General features: G+C 37.1%; 3 protein-coding genes across 3 annotated transcripts; all 3 read right to left on the reverse strand.

The window, feature by feature from the left end:
• Positions 1-1805: 1805 nt before the first annotated feature.
• LOC104217336 (serine acetyltransferase 1, chloroplastic-like) lies at positions 1806-3255 on the reverse strand. Its single transcript, XM_009767559.2, has one exon. The coding sequence runs from the start codon at positions 3129-3131 to the stop codon at positions 2070-2072; it is 1062 nt and encodes a 353-aa protein (XP_009765861.2). The 5' UTR covers positions 3132-3255; the 3' UTR covers positions 1806-2069.
• A 4429-nt stretch (positions 3256-7684) lies between these two features.
• On the reverse strand, positions 7685-11025 carry LOC104217337 (small ribosomal subunit protein uS10c). Its single transcript, XM_009767560.2, has 3 exons — positions 10711-11025; positions 10551-10598; positions 7685-8186 (listed from the first exon to the last, which is right to left on the reverse strand). Exons 1-3 carry the CDS (start codon positions 10921-10923, stop codon positions 7875-7877), a joined length of 573 nt encoding a protein of 190 aa, XP_009765862.1. The 5' UTR covers positions 10924-11025; the 3' UTR covers positions 7685-7874.
• Positions 11026-16411: 5386 nt separating this feature from the next.
• LOC104217338 (mitochondrial import inner membrane translocase subunit TIM50-like) lies at positions 16412-24595 on the reverse strand. The gene is made up of 10 exons (XM_009767561.2): positions 24252-24595; positions 22376-22464; positions 21864-21900; positions 21063-21124; positions 20853-20966; positions 20518-20622; positions 20338-20436; positions 18623-18779; positions 18424-18526; positions 16412-16712 (listed from the first exon to the last, which is right to left on the reverse strand). Exons 1-10 carry the CDS (start codon positions 24520-24522, stop codon positions 16667-16669), a joined length of 1083 nt encoding a protein of 360 aa, XP_009765863.1. The 5' UTR covers positions 24523-24595; the 3' UTR covers positions 16412-16666.
• Positions 24596-25161: the final 566 nt, after the last annotated feature.

Below are 25161 nucleotides of genomic sequence, written 5' to 3' on the forward strand. Positions count from 1 at the left end.
ACAACCAAACTTAAATTATAAAAATTATTATTTCTTACATTTTCATATAAAAGCTTTACGGTTTCATGCCCGAACTGCGCACGCAAATCGAGGTATTTAAAATTAGTCTTTTTTATGGCTAATAAACCTAGAACAGAGTCTTAATTCATAAAATGACCCCTTGGGTCATCACAAGTAATAACCAAGGCTTGGAGTTCACTTCACTAAATTTTAGGTGTAACTTTTGTTGAAAGAACCGGTGTTTAAAGAAAAGATGAACATGGATGTCCCTCTCCCCAAAATAATAACTTAGTCCTTTTGACTTATCTTGAAATCAGATTAATATTTCCTCTGGCCCATAACAAGTGATCATTTTGCCTTTTTATTTTAGTTCTAAATAAGTATTCATTTACATAATCAAGAAGGAATTAATTTTATTTTTCCAAAATTTGCACTTATTTATATATTCCAATGTATCAAGGTACTAATTAATTAAGGTTAATTTAGTAAATACATCTTTTTTCTATAAAATTATTTTAACAAACTGAAAGTTACTAATACCACAAGACAAATAATGAAGTTGACTTTTGATAAAAACATGCACTATGCAAAAATGACTAGCCATAACTTATAACTATCACCTATTTAATTTCTTTGCCATGTGCATATCCCCTCCAAATTCCAACAATAAATTGTAGCAAAAACAATATGGAAGCTCAATCTTAATGAGGTAGCACTTTATGAACATTTGCAAATAATAAAAAGAGTTTCATAAGGGCTTGTATAACATATCAACAGGAGGAAATGTCTATTCTCCTAGGAGAACATGGATTCTACCAGTTACTAATCTACCAAATGAAAACACTATAAAACAATGGGGAAAAAGAAACTTAAGATTTTTTCACTTTTAAGGGTTGTTTGCTTAAGGAAGTCTTGGTGTAATTGGTAAAATTGTTGTCATGTGACCTCCTGGACACGAGTTCAAACCATGAAAATAGCCTTTTGCAGAAATGCAGGGTAAGGCTGTGTACAATATACCCCTGTGGTCCAGCATTTCTCCGAATCCCGCGACAGCGAGAGCTTAGTACACCGAGCCGCCCTTTTTTTAGGGTGGTTTGCTCTACCAAAGTAGCAAAAAGTATTCCACCTCTCTATTACGGGGTTAATTTCACTGATGACCACTCAATTATGTTTCAATTTCACTAAAGTCACTTAACTATTTTGTCTCTTAAAAGTAACTAAACTTTCACATTGTCACTTAAAAGTCATTTTGGCTCAAATCCCTACCATAAATATGATATGACATAAAATTTAATAAGAAAATCCAAAAATAAATGTCACATAAGCTTAAATGGATCATAGCCACTTTAGATCAATTTCTTCCTTAGAATATAGTAACCCTTTCACACGTCACGAGAAAGGAAGAGAAGACAGAAGGTTGTACTCAAAATCTATGTCGGGATTGGCCTCTAACTGTGGCAGAGCTTTTACTCCGATCTATAAATGACCTCCACAACTTGCTCGTAGTGCCAGTTCCACTTGGAATACTTACCTTCTTGAAATTCCATGGACCAAGATCTGCTTTTAATATGTATTCAATACCGATTTACTTTAATAGATTATATGGACGTAGAAAAATAGGCAACCAACTAGTTTCACCTTAGGAAAACACATCCAAATATTTTGCAAGATATCTTTGAGAAAAGGTTTTAGCACTTGTGTATCCTATACATACTCAAGTTTATTTAAAGTATCCAAATCATGTAACGCAGTCGACTTCTTAGGGAAAAAAACATGACAAAGATGAATAAGTGGCTCACGAGGCATAAAGAGAAACATATTATATTTGATCTCTAAATCCGTACATACTACATAGCAATCCTACGTCTAAATTACATAATCAGATAAAAAAGGACAACCCGGTGCACTAAGCTCCCGCTATGAGCGGGGTCTAGGGAAGGGCCGGACTACAAGGGTCTATTGTACACAGCCTTACCCTGCATTTCTGCAAGAACCTGTTTCCACAGCTCGAACCCGTGACCTCCTGATCACATGACAGCAACTTTACAAGCTACACCAAGGGCTCCCCTTCAAATTACATAATCAGACCACTCGGATAAATATGAAGTATGATCCATAGTCAAACTAGGAATTTTATCAAGTTTAATTGGATTTGCTTTCCCACCAATCAATCTAGCTGGATTTCCAACAGCAGTAGTTCTTTCAGGAACTTCCATTAACACAACAGAACCAGCTCCAATTTTAGCACCATTTTCAATTCTAACATTTCCAAGAACACAAGTCCCTGCACCTATTAATACACCATCACCAATTTTTGGATGTCTATCACCACACATTTTTCCTGTTCCACCTAATGTTACATTATGCAAAATTGACACATTATTTCCTATTATTGCTGTCTCACCAATTACAACTCCAGTTGCATGATCTAATAATATCCCTCTACCAATTCTTGCTCCAGGATGAATATCAACAGCAAAAACTTCACACACTCTATTTTGTATTACTAAAGCTAAAATCTTTCTCCTTTTAGACCATAATTTATGTGCTATTCTATGTGCTTGACATGCTAAAAAACCTTTAAAATTCAAGAAACAATGTATATAACTAATACAAGCTGGATCTCTTTCTTTTACAGCTATCAAATCAGCATTAACATCAAAAATCAATTCTTGATCCTCTGTGAGCACCCCCATGAAAAGATCATATAGAGTTTCACTAGAAATACTTGAATTGCTTAATTTCATTGAAAGATGATTAGCTAAAGCACTTTCTATAGAATCATGAACCAAGATTGAATTTTTATAGTAATTTGACAAAAGGGGTTCTTGCTCAATATCTAACCTTGCCTCTTTTTGCATTTTTAGCCACAAATCATCATCTTTTGCAAAATTGTCCAAAATTGTATGGTTCAAGGTGGTTTTTGGCTGTTTTTCTGAAATGGGTGTTCGAGAAACATGATTTGGGAAATTGGGTGTGCAGTATTTGGCATAGTTGTTGTAGACATGATCATCAATTTTGGGCTCACAAGAATGTAAACAAGCTCTTATGGTGAAAGTGGAGAGTTTATTACAAGAAGAGATTACATTCTTGAAAAGGGGTGGTGGTGATCCGAGGAAATTAGTGGACATTGAAGCAAAGTGTGCGTAGGAAAATATGTGGCGGCGAAGGAGGAGAGAGATACACAGAGAAGGAGAAGATAAAGCAGTGCATATGGCAACGCCTATGAAGAAAGAATAAAATGAGTTATTTTGTAGTAATGATTATTCTTTTGTCCTATTTCTAAGTTACACCCTTCCACTTTCTAAAATTTGTGCTTTAATACAAGTCATAAATATCTTTTTTATTTTTCATCCTATGTTCCGTACAGAATTCGATGGTTGCGGGGCACCATGACATTCATATAAATTTATCATTGCTCGTAAAGATGGTACGGTGACCTATGTTTATATCTGACTATTTTTTAAAAATATTTACAAGTATATATCGAGTTTTTATCGAAGTTTCGGGGTGTCGGTAACCCCTTGACTTCTCATGTGCGTCCGCCTCTGATTAAGGTCCGACTAAATCCAGATCCGTGCAGAAAAGTCCCATATTGAGTAATAAAGCTCTCCCTAATCAAGGCGACTCTATATTCAGGACTCGAACTTGAGACCTCTCGTTTTGTGTTTGATACCTTTCTTGGGCTCGACTAATCTTGATTTGCACTGTGTAACGCTTATTAAAATGAAAAACGATCCCTATCAACTTTTTTTCATATTTAGAGTTCGAACTCGAAACCTCTAATTAAGGGTGAAGGAATCCTATTTATTCCGTCATAACTTTTGGTGGTAGCAATAAACATTTGTATAGCCATAAATTATCTCATAAGGTAAAATGACTTAACCAAAAAAAAAAGGTAAAATGAGTAGTTTAAAATTAATTTTGTTTAAATATATTTAAAAAGTCGTTCTAAACAGACTAAAAAGAGAAGTATGCCTCGTAAATTAGAATAAGGAGTAGAAGAATTCAACATGGGAAGTTATAGGAATATTAGTATTGGAAGTGCATTTATTATTCTGGAGATCAAATATGAATTACAAGAATAAGAATATATATACAATTCATTCAACAAAAAGTGCTAAAGTTTAGTAGCAAATTGACATCTACCAATTAAATGCAAATGGAAGTTGATCAAGATTTTTATAGCATCAAAATATTTACAGTTTAGACTAGCATTTAATAAATTTCATTAAAACGAATATACTGGTATATATACTGGTTGAATACTCAAATACAAAAAATGAACTAGCACAATCACTTGCTTTTTGTTGCAGGGGATGAAAGTGACTTAATATTTGTTAATTCTGACATAACGATAACTAATTTAACAATTCAAGAAGAGTTGTCACATATTTTTGCCCAAGATATTTTATTTTTCCAAATAAAAAAATAAATTTTAAAAATTTTAAAGTCATATTTCTTGTCAATACTTTTGTTAATATGCTGATTTATTGGGACCAATCTTTTTGAAAGATTATGAGAAATGTGGACCATAAGACCTTGGAATATAGCATCAGAAATCAACACATACAATCATGAAAGCTAACTCACTTTCTATGATGTTGCTGCTTCTCATAAATTTGAACCTATGGAGGAGAGGAAATGTGAGTACAACTTGCTACTTTAATAGAAATGTTCGTCTCTTTAAACTTTTAAATATATACTGTTAAAACGATACAATATATTGTGTGTGTTTGGTACGAAGACAAATATTTTTCACGGAAAACCTTGTTTGGTTGGTAAGTGAAAAACTTTTTCGGAATTTATCTTTTAGTGTTTGGTTAGAGAGTAATAAAATATTTTTAGGAAAAAATAATTTTTTATGTCACTTTCCTCAACCCACCTTCCCCAAAATTCTCATGTTTCCTATTACCCCTCTCCCCCGGGACCTCCTTCTTCCGGGACTTTATTTTCTTCAACAATTTAATTATTCTTTTCAAAATTCACACAAACTCAAAGGAACTAATATGCTATTTTACTTTTTCACACACTAACAACGTTGAAATTTGAGCTCGATAACAAAAAAAAATATTTTTTTTGTTGAAAAAGTAAGTATCTTTTCCACAACATGAAAGAAATTACTCATTATGTTGAATGAAAGAAAATAGTTTATATACATCATGAAAAGAAAATACCCAATTTGTTGAAACGAAAGAAAATACTTTTCTACATCATGAAAAGAAAGTATTCATTTTGTTAAAATGAAAGAAAATATTTTTTCTATACCGTGAAAAGAAACTACTCTTTTTGTAAAAATGAAAGAAAATATTTTTTTTACATCAGGAAAAGAAAACACTTAGTTTATTGAAAGGAAAGAAAATACTTTTTCTACATCATGAAAAGAAAATATTCGTTATGTTAAAATGAAAGATAATATTTTTTTTACGTCACGAAAAGAAAGTACCTTTTTTTGTTGAAATGAAAGAAAATACTTTTTCTACCTCATAAAAAGAAAATACTTATTTTATTGAAATAAAAGAAAATATTTTTTCTGCATCATGAAAAAAATATACTCATTTTATTGAAATAAAAGAAAATTGCTCTATTTACAACATAAAAAGAAAATACTCTTAACAATATTTCTATTTAGGGTGGGTGGTGAGTAAGGTTGGTGTAAGTGGGGTGAGAGTAGGGGTTAGGGTGGTTGGGAGTGGGGTAGGGGTGGTTTGGGGGTGGGATGGATGAGGTGGGTTGATGGGGTTGGTGGGGATGGGAAATAGGGTGGAAAATGTTGAATTTTTTTTTTGGAGAATGTTTTCTTCTTTTGACAAGGAAAACATTTTAACGAGTTCACGAGTAAAATGTTTTCCAAAACATTAAGCAAACCAAATATAGGAAAATTAGAAAACATTGTTCGGAAAATGTTTTCCTTCATATCAAATACACCTATTATCATAATAAAGAGAAATGTAAAAGTGTAACTCGATGCACGAAATCTCGCGTTTATGCAGGGTTCGAAGAAGGGTCACACCCCAAGGGGATTTGATATAAGCAGCCTACTCTGATGGGGTCTAGGAACGGGCCGCACCCCAAGGGGGTATGATGTAGGCAACCTACTCTGATGCAAACTTCAGTGGTTGATTCTATAGCTCGAACCTATAACATATAGATCACACAAAGATAATTTTACTGTTGTTCCCTTCCAGAGAAAGAGAAATGTAAAATCAAAAATGGTAGTCTTTCTAGTTCAAAGAATGGTGCTTCAGTTGATTGTTTCAGATTGTTCAAAATCAATATGGTTTTGGAGTTGACAAGTTTCTTACTCATTGATTCTGCAATGAGATAATTGGAGGAAGAACCAAGTGCTAAGAAAAGTAGATACATAATGCATTTGGAATTTGATTATTTTCAAACTAAAAAGATGGTGTAATCAAAACAGTGAGTAATGTATAGTACAAAATGCAAAAGGCCCCAAAAGTAGCCCTTAAAGAAGCTGAAAAGGTATTTACTACAATGATTGAGTAATTGTGGTGTCCCAACCAATTAGCGCAACTTCGACTAATTTCACCGAGTACCTATTAATCTTTACTAGCACAAACATTCCATAATCCTATCTACCAAGAAAGATGAGAAAAAAATATAGTTTTTTTGCCTTCCCTAGGATTTGATCGTAAGCCCCTTTGCTCCCCTAACTTCCGTTTTTCAATGTCAGTGTCGACCCAATAGAGTGCTTTTACCGTTGGTGTTCTTTTCGATCACTATGCATTTCACTGCTCCACCGAAAATTCCCTCTGCCCCTACCGTACTCCAACTTGATAATTTCCACCGCCTATCTAAGGTTGAGCCCTGGAATTTGACGGCGGACTTAAAAAGCCACCTACAATCGTCTTCATACCCTTTTACCTTAATGTTGCTAAAGCTACACTAAAGATTCGAAGCAGCACATATATGTTTTTTCTTGCCACTTGATGTTGACCTACCATGGGTATACATGTACAAGCAAAGTTTAGGACTTAGACTTTTTTTTATTGGTTAAAAGTAGGGTCCGCCCCTTTATCTTCCTCCCAAACTTGAATACCAGGCTTTATCCGGACAAGGCTCAAACCTATAACAAGCGCGTAACTCATATATCATGTGTTGCATCCTTACCGCTGAACCAAAACCTTAGGGACAATGATGCTTTCTAACTAATCTATAGCTTCAACCATTCGAATAGGTTGCATCGGCTTTGTTTATGTCAAGAGCTTTTAACATATCACACTACACGAGCCTTGTAAAAAAAAGGGTAGCTTGATGCACTAAGCTCCCTCTATGCATGGAGTCCGGAGAAAGGCTGAACCACAAGGGTCTATTGTATGCAGTCTTACCCTGCATTTCTGCAAGAGGCTGTTTCCACGGCTCGGACCCGTGACCTCCTGGTCACACTACACGTGTCTTGTATCCGAGGTAAAATGGTTTCGAAATCAGGGGCAGATGTACCATACACAGTACAAATTCGGCAGAATTCAGTAGTTTTTGACTCTAACATATGAACCATTTCTAGTCTTGTTCACTTGAATGCTAAAACCTGAACCAGTAATTCCTATTCAGTATATGAACCATTTTTCCTACTTCTAGATATGTCTCCCCAGGAACTGTCATCAGCATTCTCAAGCAATAAGCTGCATATAATCAAAGCCAAATTTGGTAACATGTAACAATATACGATGAAACGAGCTTGAATAGGTGCTTGCTAATCCAACAATCCAAATTAATACACAAAAAAAGATATGCATCTACCTACTTTTCCCCAACAAATATTGTGGCATGTACTGGTACAAAATCCAAAACTGGAAATGAACTTGTAAGAGATAAACAGAGTTACAGTGCTACAAGGAGGAGAAGCTATTTTCTCAGAGCTTGACCTCAACATCAACGCCAGCAGGAAGGTCGAGCAGCATTAATTTGTCGATTGTTTGGGCAGTCGGGTAGAGAATGTCAATAAGGCGTTGATGAGTTCTTATTTCAAAATGGAACCGTGCATCTTTGTGCACATGTGGAGATTTCAGGACACAGTAAATTCTCTTTTTGGTAGGCAATGGCACGGGACCAACGGTCTTTGCATTTGTTGTTGTTGCAGCGTCCATAATTTGCTTACACGAGTCTTCTATTAAGGGTACCCAATATGACCTCAATTTGATCCTAATCTTCTGCTTTGGTGCTGCCTGGTAATATGTCTAGATCGTTAGATGATGCCAACAATAGTTAGAGGAAAAAATCCAAGTTTTGATGCCAAAAGCTAGTAAAATTTGATTATGCACAGCCTGCTTAATGTTGAACTAGAACACTCCATCGTAAAGTAATATTTTTTCAGCTTTCCATGGATTCCCACAGATGACTGATAAAGCGAGGGAAGTCCGCCCTTAGCTATGTTGCTCGGACTCTTCAAAAATGTTGCCGCGCCCGGATCCTCCGAACTGCACTACTTTAGGAAGAACCAACACAGACCCGGCGGCATTATGAAGAGTTTGAGCAACATAGGTCCTTGGAATTCATAAACTGAGTGTATTAAAAGGGGAATATCACAATGACCTGTCCAGTTCCATCATAATTCTAATAATTTTTCAGCTTTCCACGGACTTCACAAATGACTCGGCCCATTCAAGGATTGTCAACTGAGGATAGAAATACCACCAGAGCAAACAAGTGAACCAAAAATTGCTTCTATCAAACTATTACACAGGTAGTCTTGATAGAAGTGAAAATTCTAAACAAATAATATTTACTGAATATCATACGTATTATCCAGAAACGAATACGACTCGAAATAGCCTTGAAAGGATTGTCCGCTACTAATATTAATGACCCTGGTTTCTATAATCAAGATTGCAATAGTGAAAGGTCCTAATAGTATTAGATGTAGCTTCCTTCAAGCAAATTAATACAAGCTTCATCAATTCGACAAACTTCTTTCGATCTACTTTTTGCGGCAACAACTAAAGTTTTTAGTGGAAAATAGTCCACGGCTCCACGCATACAATTGCTTAAGGAGTCAGCTAAGAGATTTGGGTGATCAGATCACTGCTAAAGCTCCAGGTTATTTCAGTAAGGGAGGAAGTTACATCATTTCCACATTCACCAACTTGAGGAATCTGACTGCGGAACACTATAATCTCATTTATCAAAAGTTGCTTGGCTTTTGAGCAGATTATCATATCACTGCACATAGCCCTATAAAAAACTTCCAATTTGATGCAAATGAATCTTAGCCTTACTTCACAGGCTAGAAATAGTTAGCCTCACAGTACACGTAGCAGAACAACAGGCACTACCTAGTTTTAAGTGCTCAGCGGCCTAACAAGAAAAGAAGTGCTGGGTGAAAGAAAGTTCTCTACTGTCAAACAAAAACTAGAGATTTGCAACCAGCTGGATGTCTGGGAATTCTTTTTATGACAATAACTTGCTTGATTTAACAAAATCTGTTCGTATTCTCCTAGACAAGATGGTACAGACATTGTACTTCTCTAATTATATAATATGCACAATACAGCTATCCTATTTTATGTCCCATGTTCTCCCCGCGCCATGAAGCTAGTTTCTGTCAGCACCGAGCAAATGGATGTTATCATTTCAGATTCATTTTAAAGTCAGTATCCAAAAGCAGAACACCATCAACAAATATCCCATTTAGACCAACATACAACTATATCCTTGTAAAGAAATGGACCTTGGCTCTAACTTAACTCTAAAAGCTAGCTCAAGAGGTGAGTATTGGGTACGACCATATAAGGAGACAATATCCCATTTCATCATCAACGTGAGACACTTAACACCCCCTCCGCCAAGGACCGGGCATCTGGAGCGTCAGCGGTAGATGTAGCCTTATGGCTACGGGTTCATCTAAACCCATAACTATCGGCACAAAGCATAGATATAAGGTAAAAATCTACAAATATCCTTTTGATAAGGTAAATAATTTGTTTCACAATTGGGGCTAACCCCCTACACAAGCCATATACCAAAAAGAAGAAAACCTACACAAAAGAATAGGTTCTCAAGAAAAGAGGCCGAATCCTCTATACATATGAGGACCTCATGAGTACACCAAAAAGAAACAAGAAACAAAAGGCTACTTCGCTATTTTTCAATCTACTAATATCTTAACAAAATTTAGATCTGAGCCCATACTTCTAAAAGTATAACGATTTCAATGCTGAAAATCTTAAAAGTAATTTAAATCCTGAATTCGCATATGTGAAGCATGGACAATATGACACAGGAACCCAACATTATGTAAATCAAGAATAGAAACGAGTTTAGCTTTGGTCCGATGTAAGGAAATGGACTTGGCCCTAACTCAACAAAAAAAAGCTAGCTCAAGAGGTGAGTATTGCACGAGACAATACAAGGAGACAACAAACCATTTTCTACACTAATGTGGGACACTTAACAATCCTATTCCATAATTGTTAACAACTAAAAAGCAGAATACATCTTCCACAAAGGCTGCAGCATAAATTTTTTTAAAAAAACACACACGCACACATACACACACACACAGAGGAAAAAGAGGAAAAAAAAAAGGTTACCTTATCAGCGTCAACACCAACACTCAGCGTTGAGGCAGCAGGAATATCCTAAAAGAAAGCAAAAATGACGAACACCCAACATCAATAATGCAAAAAGAAAGCACATTTTTTGGTTAAAATAGTTTGGTATACTGATAATTACCCAAATAAAATTACGAACCTCAACATCAGCAGAGACATTCTCGGCATCCAAAACTTCTGGAGAAGCAAAAACCTTTGACGTGGACACTTTTGATTGGTTGAAAATGTGTATTCTGGTTTTAGCGGAATTTGAAGGCAAAGATAGAACAGAGAATTTGGGCTGGGATAAAATGATGGACGAATTACACACTGGGAATAGAGCTGCTGAGAGTGAAGATGATGAAATTGCCATTTGGGTCTTTTACTCAGTGATAAGTAGAGGGAATGGAGCTGCGAGAATTTTGCAATATCCTTTGCAGACTTATCCGAAGAAGAGAAATATGTTTATTTTCCTACTTATTATTTTGCAGAAAAAACAAAGAAGAAGAAAGAATTGGGCCTCAATAAGTTTGCATCCCCATTCCAATTTGCTTCTTCGGCCCAAATTTATGAAGTGCACAAATAGCCTATTTTAGAACCCCCTAAGTTTTTAAACTTTAGCCGTCTCAGAATCAATTTTAGATTGAAATTTGCGGGTCTAAACTTTTTAAATTTAAACCTAGAGCTATGCCAAAATTTAAATGAAGTACAAATTCAAACGTGAGGCCTGAAGTTAGGCTTTGCTAGAGCCTAACTTAAAACTCGAAGGTCCAAATTTAAACTCTGAATTTTAAATTTGAAACCTTTATGTGATGACCCGCCATGTCATCATGCCACATAGGTGTCATTATATTAATGTTATGTGGAAGCTTACATAGGAGGAAGGCTAGCATTTGTGAGAAGATTCTATAGAAGTATGAACATTTCCTTAGGAAGATCCTAGATCCCTATACATTTGCTAGGAAAGTCCTTAGAAGAATTTAGCTATGTAAAATTTTTTAGAGAAGAGACTTACTTTTAAATAATAAGAGACTTGTGTAACAATTAATATTGACACACTAGCCCCTAGGAGACTAGTATATAAAGGGGCCATTCATTTGTAATTCACCAAGCAAAACAATCAACTTCTCTCTAATACAAAAGCTTCCTTTGGCAATTTTACTGCGTTCTAACACTCTCTTAGCGATCTTGAGTGTAGTAAGGCTGACTTGGCATAGCAAGAACGTGAGCAAGTTGTGCAAGATCGTGAGCAAGTTGTCAAGTGCCGCACATGTACTTAGTTAACGACTAAGGACGTGACAACGTGTTATCAGAGCAAAGGTTGCAACTAAGGGAATAGCGAACGATGGAGAAATTAACATTGCCAACACGCAAGCCAACATCATCCAGGATGCTGCTGGCAAGAGAGGTCGTAGAAAAAAGAGGAATGCCACCAACAAGATCCAGGAGGTGCCAACCGAGGTTATGTCAAACGAAGGGCTTACATCCCAAGAACTATTTACCGCTGAGGCGAGCGAGGATGAAGTGAAGGTCCTTTCCGAGGATGTCTCGCTCGACAAAGAGTGGGTGATGAAGATGAACGCAGGGATGTACGCCGTGGAGATCTTTGGCCAACACTTGGAGAAAATGGAAGGCACCCTTAACGTTCTTGAGGGACACACTCTTGAAGAGATTGAGAGTATCCGAAATAACTTGAAGGGACGTACACAGACCGAGATAGAACTAAGGCAAACCATCACTGCCTTAGAGTGCAGACTCATGGAGGCTTTGAGTACTATCGATGCTATGAAGGCAAAGATAGAGTCACTCGAGGAGCATGTCAATGTTGGTGTGACCGAGGCAGCTAGCAATGTTGTAGTGATGAGGGAGGCCAAGATCGAGGCTCCCAAACCCCCAATGTTCAAAGGTGTTTGTGATGCACAAGAAGTGGAAAACTTCCTTTATCACTTGGAGAACTACTTTAGGCATGAAAAAGTGAGGGACGACGAGGCCAAGATCAACACTGTTGTGTTGTACCTCTTAGATACTGCCATGCTATGGTGGAGAAGGAAGATGGCTGACGTGGATAAAGGTCTATGTACTATTAGCACGTAGGATCAGTTCAAAGCCGAGTTCAAGCGATAGTTCTTTTCAAACAATGTCTTGTACGAGGCAAGGCGCAAGCTCAGGGAGTTGAAACAAACATGGAGCAGACGTGACTATGTCAAGCAGTTAACTACCCTTATGCTTTAAATTCCCAACCTCACCAATAATTACTTGTTGTTCCACTTTATGGACGGGTTGAAAAATTGGTCTAAACAGGAGTTACAACATCGGCATATTGCGGATATAGACCAAGCCATAGTGGAGGCTGAATCATTGATGGATTTCAGGCATGACAAGCACGACAAAGGCAAAGGCAAGGAGTTAAAGGTTAGCTATGTCAAAGATGAGGGAGACCATGGCAAAGGCAAGGAGATACAACAACAATACTCCAAGACTTAAGATTCCAAAAAGTCGAGTGGATGTTAGGGCTACGCCGAGAAGAAGGGATGTTATATATGCGGAGGGCCACGCGGCTTCAGGAATTGTCCCGACCTCAAGAGCCTCAGTATATGGTCCGTGAACGGAAGGAGCAGCCACAAGGAGAGAGTCTGAGAATCGCACAATTGGGTATGATCGGATTATGTGGTGCTATTACGAAGAAAACTATCCAACCTACCGAGAATGGCAATCAGTATGTGGATCTCATCATCAATAACAAATCTGCTCGTGCAATGGTGGATATTGGAGAAACTTATAATTTCGTGACTAAAGCTGCTGCAAAGAGCCTAGGATTGAAGCCTGCTCCAACCAACTCTCGCGTCAAGACCGTGAATGCTGAGTTACAAATGCTAGTGGGGTAGCTAATAGAGTTGGTGTCAAATTGGGAACTTGAAAAGGTATGACAAACTTTACTGTAACCGCTATGGATATCTTTGACATCATACTAGGGCAAGAGTTCTTCAGACATTGTCCTACTTTGATCGACCCCTACCTCTAATGTCTCTTGGTTATGGAGCGAGAAGGATCTTGCATGGTACCTACAATGACTATGCCACACAGACATATCCAAGCACAACTTTAAGCTATGCAGGTTGTCAAGGGGATCAAGAAAGGGGAGCCAACATTTGTGGCAACCATTGCAAGACTAGAGGAAGACAAGAGTTTTTGAGAGACACTACCACCTTGCATAGAGGAGTTGCTTTGAGAAAAACAAAGATGTCATGCCCGAGAAGTTGCCTAAGCACTTGCAGCCTAGGCGAAAGGTGGATCACAAGATTGAGTTCGAGCCAGGGGCTAAGCCACTCGCATTCGCCCCATATCGTATGGCACCACCCGAGCTAGCGGAGCTTAGGAAACAATTGAAATAGTTGTTTGATCCTGGTCACATTCACCCATCAAAGGAACCTTTCGATGCACCAGTATTGTTCCAAAAGAAGAAGGATGGATCGTTGCGGTTGTGCATAGACTACCAACACTTAATAAGGTCACAATGAAGAATAAGAACCCGAGCCCGTTCATTGTTGACTTGTTCGATAGACTTGGGCAAGCCAAGTACTTTACCTAGGTGGATCTTCACAAGGGCTACTACCACGTTCACATTGCGGAAGGGGATGAGCCAAAGACAGCATGTGTGACGAGATATGAAGTCTTTGAGTGGTTGGTGATGCCCTTCGGCTTATGCACCGGCCATATTTTGTACCCTTATGAATGGGAGCAACAGTTTGACATCGCTAAGTCAAAGAAGATGAAGAAGTTTGCGGACCATAAGCAGCGTCCCACGGACTATAGAGTTGGGGATATGGTCATGGTTAAGTTTAACCCAAGACAGTTCAAGGCACTACGGGGCATGCATCAGAATCTGATTCGCAAGTATGAGGGGCCATTTAAGATCGTCGCCAAGGTAGGCAAGATCTCACACAAGCTTGACATGTGATCGTATCTTAAGATCTACCATGTTTTCCATGCTAGCATGCTTAAGCCATATCATAAAGACAAGGATGATTCGAGTAGGGGCCAATCAAGTCAAACGCCTATTACTATCACTGCTTCGTACGGTCGAGAGATTGAGGCTATCATTGATTACCACGCCAGGCAAAAACAAAGGCAAAAAGCCACTACTATGTTCCTCGTCCATTGGAAGGGGCAATCACGGGAGGAGGCCACGTGGGAACGATATGAAGACTTATGGCAATTCAAATATAAGATCTGAGAGTTTATGCAGCAGCATTGCGCCACGATCGTCGCAACATTAGGTGGGGGAGAGTATGATGACCCGCCATGTCATCATGCCACATAGGCACCATTTGGCATATATTAATGCCAGGTGGAAGCTTACATATGAGGAAGGCTAGCATTTGTGAGAAGATTCTAGAGAAGTATGAACATTTTCTTAGGAAGATCCTAGATCCTTATAAATTTGCTAGGCAAGTCCTTAGAAGATTCTAGCTATGTAGAAAATTCTAGGGAAGAGACTTACTTGTAAATAATAAGGGACTTGTGTAACAATTAATATTTACATACTAACCCTTAGGATACTAGTATATAAAGGGATCATTCATTTGTAATTCACCAAGCAAAACAAGCAACTTCTTTCTAATACAAAAGCTTCTTTTGGAAATTCTACTGCGTTCTAACATTCTCTTAGCAATCTTGAGTGTAGTAAGGCTGACTTGGCACAGCAAGAACGTGAGCAAGTTATACAAGATCGTGAGCAAGTTGTCAAGTGCCGCATGTGTACTTAGTTAACGACTAAGGACGTGACATTTAGCTTTGAAGTTGAGTTATGCCCAAGCTTAACTTCACACCCGAAGGTGTAAAGAAGAAGAAGAAACATGTTCAATATGAAGTTTTCCAAAAATGACTGAACTTTAAATAGTTTTTAAAAGCAAAATATATTTTAAATAGAAGTGCTACAAACGGCTACCTACTTTCATTTCTACCATTTGGACAATATTTGAATTGAAGCTGAAAAAAAGTTCTTAAAATTGAAGGTTGAAGTTGAAAAAACTTCGAAATAATTGAAACTGTGTTAGGATACGAACTTCAATTGAGAAAAAAAAAATTGTGAAAGTTAAAAATTTATTTTGCCACATTTCACTTGAAATACCCATTTAAACTAATATTTCACTTGAAATTCTACTTTTAAAATTTGATACTTACAAATACTAAAATGGTGATTCATGCTCAAATATGCACTATTACTTCGAGCGTCACAAAATGGACAATGGGTCTCATTTTCAGAGCAGGAGACCAAACATTCTGTCAAACTTAAGATGTTTGTGAAGAGGCGGATCCATGATTAGAAACATATGGGTTCCTAGTTCCTATATCGACTTTTAGTAAATTTGCAATAGTAACTGGGTTCACGATGATATAATTTTTTAAATATCTAGTGGATTTCTTAATATATAAACAGAGTCTGAGCAAAAACTATTACGTTCCTGTGAATCCGTATGTCCTACTCTCGATCCGCCTTCTTTCCAACCATCAAACACCAAGAACTATTTTTCTTAAAAACATTCTCCATTAAAAGGGAAAATACGATTCCCCTATTAGTCCATTTTGAAATAGTTTCAAAATGTTAAGAGTAGTGATTATTTCTTAAACAAGATATTTTCCGGAAAATACTTTTCCTTCATACCAAACACACCCTTTAAGTTTGTGAAAATGCTATATCAGTGTTTGCTGGAAATTATTCTATGAGATGTTGTTTATGAGAATGACAAAGGAAGAGAAAAGGTCAACCTCATACACCGAATGAGGTTGGTTTTTAGTATACAATTCAGTTGAATCATGTAATGATATCTCACTGTCCTAAAATTCAGAGAATAAATAGATAGCTAACAAAACATTGACATTCTCTATTATTACGAAGAGATAATGACAAAAGCCTCTTGCTGGAGGGGAAAAAGAATAGTCATGTTGTTAGAAGAGTTAACTTTTCTCAACTGGGACAAATCTTTTTCTTAGCTACACAAAAATGGGATTATAGTTTTACGTCCTTCTATCAACTGGTCTAATCTTACAAAGGAATCCTTTTTTAAAATTTTTAATTTTGCCTCTCAAAACTAACTCACTGTCAACTCGTATTACTAGCGGCGCCAGAATCGACCATGTTGCTTTTGCTCTTGCATACGCCTGCAACCACCAGATCAACTATGTTAAAGACCATCAAGCAAAAATATACTATAATTTCAATAAGGGGTCAAAAACAAAATAAAGTGAATAAAGAGAAAGGTCCACGGGATTGGAGAATAGAAAAGAAAAGTTTATCATAGCAGAGTGCAGACGCGAATATAGTAGGAGGCACACAGTTTGCAGCTCGAAAGAAGAGAACAGTTAGGGCGTGGCAGATCTCAAGTATGCTCAATCAAACAAAAATGCCCAGAAATGCTTTGAACAAGAAATATCCACTGTAACTCTAATGCACAGCCTACCCAACGAAATAAATGAGAACCTTTCAAGATAAATTAACTAGAAGCCTAGGAAAACAATGTATGTGCCTTATAGAGATCCAATGCTTCTTGGAGCTCAGTCAATCCACTTCCATTCTTTTCAACAAAGTTTAGAACTAGCACTCTTTTCATTTCTCTTCTTTTTTTTGTGGGGGGGTTGGGCGGTGGGGGTGGGGAAGGGAGAGGTTAAGACTACCACCTCTCTGGTAAATACTAAATTTGGAAAAATGCATCAACCACTCACCCCTGGGGCAAAAGGGGATTAAAGCAACCTCTAGAAGAGAAAGCAGAAGAAGGCGATAATATAAAAGTCGCAGCCCAAATGGCTACCCAATGTTCAAGGTAAAGTTAGATTAGATCTGTAAGCCCTCCCCCCCCCCCCCCAAAAAAAATAAATAAATAAATAAAGAAGAAACTTGTATTCCTAACATTTGTTTCTCTACAACAACAACAACATCCCAGTATAATCCCACCAATAGGGTCTGGGGAAGGTAGTATGTACGCAAACCTTATCCCTACCCCGAAGGGCAGAGAGGCTGTTTCCAGGAGACTCTCGGCTCAAGAGAGCAACAAAGAGACAATATATTAGTACTATCAATAGAGTCATAATAAATAACATAAAATACATAATATAAAATAACAGAATAACAATATAAGAAATATAGGAAATACGAAAAAGGATGGAGAAAAGGATGTAAGGTATACTAATATCCAACCGACACAAGCCCTACATCCGTAGTCGATCAGTAACCTCCTAAGACTAACTCCTAAATGGCTAGTGTTACTTTAGTGCGCTGTAGTAATACTCACAGACTTCCCCCTAACCTACAACCTTAATGCTCGACCTCCACAATTCCCTGTCAAGGGCCATGTCTTCAGAAATCCTAAGTCGTGTTAGGTCCTGCCTAATCACCTCCCCCCAATACTTCTTAGGTCTCCCTCTACCTCTCCTCATGCCCACCACAGCCAGTCGCTCACACCTCCTCACTGGCGCATCAGTGCTCCTCCTCTGAATGTGTCCGAACCATCTGAGTCTTGCTTCCCGCATCTTGTCCTCCATGGGGGCCACGCCCACCTTATCTCGAATAACTTCATTCCTAATCTTGTCCATCCTTGTATGCCCGCACATCCACCTCAGCATCCTCATCACTGCTACTTTCATCTTCTGGATGTGTGAATTTTTAACCGGCCAACACTCGGTCCCATACAACATAGCAGGCCTAACATTTGTTTCTCTCAAGAGCAGAAAGGGCGGGGGAAGGATACGAAGAGACAAACTTCATGAGTAAAAGTCAAGACAAAAATCAGAAGCATCCTAAGTTCAAGGTGTTGAGGATTTGGAATGCAATTAAATAGCTAGGAAGAACTATAAATACAACAGAGGAAAACTTGACCTTTGGTAATCCTTGGACCGCTCAATGAACTCCTTAGGAATATCACGTCCTTGGTATGAAGCTAATACAGTTCGGATATCAGCTGGCCTGTGTTTAGCAACATCTGCACTCAAAGTTAAGAAGTCATTAACAGTGACCTTGCCATACTCCCAAAGGTGAAGACAAGATTAGGGTACGTTATGCTTATGAATGTGCTTACATTCAAGAAACGGAATAAGATCCAAAAGCACAGTATCCTCCGCTTCTCCTTTCCATGGTTTTATTTCTATGCAATTTTCTGGCTGAAGGCTACTTTCTAGTGCATGTCCACTCACATATATAATTCTTGCTGGATCCCGATTCAGCTTGGAAAGATCCTGCCAAAGAAGCACGCGCCAAAAAGGGATTCACAAATTGTACCATTTGCAAGAAGTGGAACAAGGAAGACAGAGGTGCAAAATGAGCTTTTTTTTAAAGGACTAGAAAAAAAAGACATCTTCTTATAGATTTTCACAGAAGCTAAAGAATATCTCAGAGAATGTACATGCACTAGTGAATACACGTGATAGAAACATCTACAATACAAGGATGACAAGGAATGAGAATAATCAACTACTCAGTGCATGGTCTTACTCAGCCAAGCCCTGCGATCAAATTGTAGATGTTTTGAGTGTTTCCAACAGGCTAGGGTAAAGAGTCAAACAACCTATTAAGAGGAAGGCCAGCATTTGCACATTATTTTAAAAAAAGAAAGATGCTCTATCTTTTGACAACTAAGCCAAAAGCTCAAGCCTTTCATTTATGCATAATTCAAGAAGTTTACAAGTGGCTAGATTCTTACTGAGTTTCTATTACCACGGTCTATATGTGAATTCATTCACCCCTTGAAATGTTAATGTATCATGTGAAAATACTGCCAAAGGCATAGCTGATTTGGTCCTTGCTCAGCAGGGCATTTTTTGCTGTAACCTCTCAGTGAGATGTAAAATAGGAATCTATCACATTTTACTATGCAAAACTGGCACAGGACAACTTAACTTTACTTCCTGAATCCTGTATTTTGTTGCCTCCTTCAGCCTTCCTAAAATATCAACTAGTTGTAACCTGTTTAATCTGCATGCCTCTTGATTCTTTCAAACTTGATCAAGCCTCCCCCAAGTTCCTATAACACCCCCCACTCTCTCTTCAGCGAAAGACAAAAAAACGAGATACTAAATACATAATTGTCCACTTGAGATGATTTACAAAGCAAATGCACAAAAGCAATACATACTTGTCACAAAATTTCAGTTAGTTTACTCATATAGAGATGAAGGACACCGTTTGCTCTTCATTATTCTGTACTCTCAATTTTAATCAAATATCTTAACGCAATGCAACATCAATATTATGCTTCTACTCACTCTCTTTTTCTTAAATCAGTTAAAGGTATTTTCTAATAGAACTGCCATACTAAAACAATGTTAACATATATCAAGGATCAGCTATTAAGTGAACAGAGTGTGACAAATGTAAAAAATCAAAGACTTATAGCCCGTTTGACCAAGCTTCAAAAATCAGCTTATTTTGAGAAGTATTTTTTTTCAAAAGTGCTTTTCTCAAAAGTACTTTTGGTGAGAAGCAGTCTGTGTTTGGCTAATCAGTTTGAAAAGCACTTCTGAGCAGCAATTAGTGTTTGGCCAACCTTTAAAAAACTGCTTCTAAGTGTATTTTTCTCAAAAGTGCTTCTCAAAAAAGTGCTTTTGGAGAAAAACTACTTTTTTCTGCTTCTCCTCAAAAGCACTTTTTTCCTTCCAAAAGCTTGGCCAAACACCTCAATTTTTGGCCAAAAGTGTTTTTGGCAAAAAAAAAAAAAAAAAACTTTTGGCCAAAAAGAAGCTTGGCCAAACAGGCTATTAATCTAGAACATTTAGAGGATGAAGCTAAGAAACCTACTCTGTAATGCTTGCCATCAACATATCTAGTTGCACCTCTTGATAGCCTATAACGGATGCAGTGCTTTGGATCCAATCTTTCGATAACAGGATCAACATACTGCAGAAAACCACAAGCAGAACTTTTGATTGCATAACTGAAACAACACTTAGAACTCACTATGAAGGAAGTGAAAGTTACCATGTTCAGTTGGTCAGAGTATACAACGATCTCAAAATATTGAGCTAAATGTTCCAAAAAAGCATCAACCCCAGGTCTTTTGAATGTTCTCCAGCCTCTGTCACGCTTTTAAAGGACTACGGAAGTCAGTAGTCATGAAGGAAAAGTTAAACGATGGCAAATCTGAATGCTTTGCGGAAAAAAAAGCTATATCAGGAGGAAAACCACAAGGAAACTCTAAACTGAATTGTCAGAGTATCGCACTAATTACTAATAATGATTCATAAAACAAATTAAAGCAAGTCCAAGCCACTAATTCACAATAAAATCAACAAGTTCATGACTTGGATTTCTACCTTCCAATCAGAGTGTATCAATGTCTCGCTAAGATCAAGAACAAGAGTAAAGACATGCTGCTCCAGTGGGTGCAAATCTGGCAGGAGCTGGTCTGATGTTGGTTCACTAAAACCCTAAAACAAAGCAAATAGATCTGAGGTGAATTTGGTGAAGGATGAAGCATAAGAAGAGAGGGATTAAAAACTAAAATTGCCTGTAAAGGACTCAACTCGAACTTGTTCTTCTGTCAACCGCCTCAGGTCAATGTAAAACTCAACTAGCTTGGCAGGCACTGGAATATCAAAGAAATGAACCAATATAATAGCTTAAAAAGAGACTCTGGGGCGTAAAGTTAATAATTAATAAATAGCAGGGAACACATGTAAATAACATCATACACCACAGCATTAAGAAAACGTATTACAGCATGTGATTCTCCAATAAAACCCAGCAAATTACTAAGCAGTAGAACATGTGTTTTACTTTTCATACTAGCAGTGAGATGTGCAATATACTTAAATCCATGAACTACCCACATCCATGTGCCTTTAAATCACAACCCCCAATAAGTCAATGCACGGATAGAACCATAAATCACTCACACTCTACACTACAAACTGCAGGATAGACATCCACCTGCTCTGCAACAGAAACTTTCATGTGCCGAAAATGAGATTGCATAATCTGAAGCCAATACAGACTTTTGCAGGCCACAATATACTGATCAGGTCATAGAAATGCCATGCAATTTAAAAATAACAAACTAATGCTTGAATTCTATCATTGAAATGGAAAAGCATTGCTGAAAACACGAGGATCTCTATAATAATAGTCTCGGTACCTAGCTTGTGTTTCCCGTTTAAAAAAAAAATTATAGTATGCAATACACATAACAAATACAAAGTGATGTGATAGCATAACTTATAGTTGACATGAATGTGGACAAAAAGCCACGCAAATAAGAAGAACGAACCTCTTCTTGACTAAAAATAAGAGATGTGTAGCATAGACAAGTCAGAATCATCACCAACCTGTCATTGCTGAGGAGTATAACAAAGCTTGAAATTTCTGCACGGAAAAAGGAAAACACAATTAGACTCTCATTTTACTCATGCTCAAATACAACTGCCAAATAATTATATAGGTAAAAGATGAACAAATGCATATAAGACCAAGCCATATACTCTATAAGCTGTTTATTCGTGTAATATGTGATTTAGTCTCTAGAGTTTGTTGACAAATACTGTCATTTCACTTAGATTCCCTTTCAAATTTTGAGGGCTCCATGATTAGCAATATGTTGCCAAAAATTAGCACAAACAGTAAACATGAATAAAATTGATCAGTTGAAGCTGAGAAGTGCATAGCGCCGAATTTGCAATAAGTAGAGCCAACCTTCACCCACAACCATACCAAGCAAAATATATATATGTGTGTGTGAGCGTGCATGCGCATGTGTGTCAAAAAACTTAATTTCAAACAAGCAAAAATTCACCAAAAGCTCACAATAAGCAAAAATAAAGCAGTGCAAGACAAGACTCACATCGGTAGCAGATGCATCATCCCCAACAGTATATTTCGCAGATTCACGCAAAGTCTTGGTCTTATCCTCAATTTCATCCAATGTGTATGCTGCAGATAAAGGATATGCCAAAGATTGTGAATTATATGCACGAGAAGTCGAGAATGAAAAATATTGATGAATCTGTCAGACCAACTAGATTTTTTACCAAGAATCATCCCCTTACCTCTTGTTTCCACATAGTCACATAGACAATCTATATAAACATATAGTCCATTTCTAACACTTGACCAAACTCCACCTTGAGCAACATAAACTTACAAAAGAGCAACTACAAATGATCTCATAAAAGAGTTTGGCTTCCCCCAACAAACATGTTAACTAATACCACATGGAAATTTAGCTACAAACTAAGCAGTAATACTTGCTTCACAGCTGAAACTTCGCATGAAGAAAACTAACTGGAGGGTTATAAAGGCATGACTACATTGCTAAGCAAATAAGAGATACAGGGAGATTAGACAATAGCCAGATCCAAAGTTGGAAGGATAAAACCTGGAACATGTTGTTGTGCTTCCAACTAGTTTTATTTGGTATAGCAAAATTTTATGAAATAAGCTATGCTGATACAGATCAGAAAACATGAAATAAGATTTGCTATTCAATGCAAACAATAACTTTCTTTTTCCTGGAGGTCGGCAACTTTCACTGAATTTGCTAACACCACCAAAAGTTAAGATGTAACACTTCAGCAACTATTGCTACATCACTACAAAGAATACTAACAAATCCTTCCACGAAGAGTCAAAATTCACTCTTATGTTATCAGACCACAAAATTGAACATTTCAGAGTTTTCTTTAGAGACAATTTAATTCCGTATCACTTAAAGTATTTTCATTAATATTTCACGATCTCGAAACACACACACAAGCACTATTTTTGAGCTCTTAGGGGATTTCTTATGTGACTTCTTCACACACAAACACTCTCTCTCTCTGTCTCTCTCTCTCTCTCTCTCTCTCTCTCTCTTTGCGAGCTCTTAGAGGATTTCTTATGTGACTGCTTCACACACAGACACACACTTGGCGAGCTTTTAGAGGATTTCTTATGTGACTGCTACAAGCACACGCAGGCACACACTGGCAAGCTCTAAGAAGATTTCTTATGTGACTGATTCACACATCACAGTATTCACATAAATAAATTTGATCAACCAACCACCTAGACTCCAATCCCAAAGTATTTGAGTCCGCTATAAGAATCCACTGAATCAATTCCATTCTATTCAGCTCACTTCACTTCATTTTCAAATCATGCTCAAATGCATGACAACTCCAATATCAACTTTAAAACGTCTTAAAACCCTAATACAATGAAACAATGCCAATAATATCCCCAAAAATTAAAAATCAAAAAATAAATAACGAATTGGTGGGGTAACCAGCTGTGTACAACACTCCCTGTGACGGCAGCAATAGGGCTATACTTACGAAAACTCCACAGATTCTTCTCAGTTACACACACACATCCACTTTGCGAGCTCTTAGCAGATTTCTATTTGACTGCTTCACACACACACACACAAAAAAAAAAAAAACGTGGGGCCACACATAAACAACTTTAACGAACTCTTAGAGGATTTCTTATGTGACTATTTCGCACGCGCACACACATACACATATACACTAGATTTCAAGTTGAGATCAACCATAAGAATCCTAAGGATCCATTATCCATTACATTTCATTCAGCACATTTCACTTCATTTCAAAGTTTAAATCATACTCAAATGCAGATGCCAATTCAAATATCAACATTAAAACGTCCAAATCCCCTAATTCAAGGAGATAATACTAATAACAAACCGAAAAATATTTCAAAAAAAAAAAACTAACCATAGCTAGCGTAACCAGCAGTGGCAACACCACCAGTGACGGCAGCAATAACGCTATACTTAAGAAAACTCCACCGATTCTTCTCGGTTCCAGAAGCTTCAGGATTAGGAGGAGACTGATTCTGAGGTGGCGGAGGCTGATCTTTGAGGAGTGAAGATGAAGAGATTATTGGTTCCTTTGGAGGTTCTGTAGTTACATTTGAAGAAAATCGGCGATTAGTTCGTGAAATTATCGAGAAAATGCGCGATTTCGATCGAGCTATAGCGGACATTTTTGAGGAATTTAGAGCTCTAGGGTTTAAGCGTAGAGGACGAAGGTTTTACAGAGGAAAGAAGACGAAGATTTAGAGCTATGCCCTTTTTATTTAATAAAGTTATTTGTTAGAGCTATGAGGTTTGAACAAAGTTAATTTTAGACCCTTAACCTTTCTGAAAATAATAATAATAATAATAATAATAATAATAATAATAAACATGCCTTATTTTTATGAAAAGAAATTGACATCCTAAATATTGAGGAAATAATCTCATAATGATCGGTTACAATTTGAATAGAAAAAAAAATATCGGTCTTTTTGTCATAGTTTATTTGAAATTGACAAAATGCCTATTTTTATAATTAATTCTATCAGAAAAGGGGTCGTTCAGTATACATATTAATTATGCGGGTATATAACATAGATATATTGTTTATGCAATGATTAATAACGAAAAAAAATTTATACGAAGACATACTTATTTTAAAAAGGTATTTTTATCGTTAAACAACTTAATCCCGCTTTTTGCTATTACATGTGTTTTTATTATCTATTCGATTATTTGTTTGAAGATAAATTGACTTAAATGATAGTAATTTACACAAAGCTAACTAATCGAGACTGCATTTAAAAAAAAATTATAGCATTTGTTTC

Source organism: Nicotiana sylvestris, chromosome 8, assembly GCF_000393655.2.
Source record: "Nicotiana sylvestris chromosome 8, ASM39365v2, whole genome shotgun sequence".
Taxonomy (NCBI): Eukaryota; Viridiplantae; Streptophyta; class Magnoliopsida; order Solanales; family Solanaceae; genus Nicotiana; species Nicotiana sylvestris.

Coding starts and splice junctions, on each gene's coding strand:
- LOC104217336 (XM_009767559.2), bottom strand. CDS start 3,131: ATGTCCACTAATTTCCTCGGATCACCACCACCCCTTTTCAAGAATGTA.
- LOC104217337 (XM_009767560.2), bottom strand. CDS start 10,923: ATGGCAATTTCATCATCTTCACTCTCAGCAGCTCTATTCCCAGTGTGT. Junction 10,599..10,710: donor ATGTCTCTGCTGATGTTGAG/GTTCGTAATTTT, acceptor GCTTTCTTTTAG/GATATTCCTGCTGCCTCAAC. Junction 8,187..10,550: donor TTGGTGTTGACGCTGATAAG/GTAACCTTTTTT, acceptor ACATATTACCAG/GCAGCACCAAAGCAGAAGAT.
- LOC104217338 (XM_009767561.2), bottom strand. CDS start 24,522: ATGTCCGCTATAGCTCGATCGAAATCGCGCATTTTCTCGATAATTTCA. Junction 20,967..21,062: donor TGACAGAAGAACAAGTTCGA/GTTGAGTCCTTT, acceptor GCTTTGTTTTAG/GGTTTTAGTGAACCAACATC. Junction 18,780..20,337: donor TTGATGGCAAGCATTACAGA/GTAGGTTTCTTA, acceptor CTTCTTTGGCAG/GATCTTTCCAAGCTGAATCG.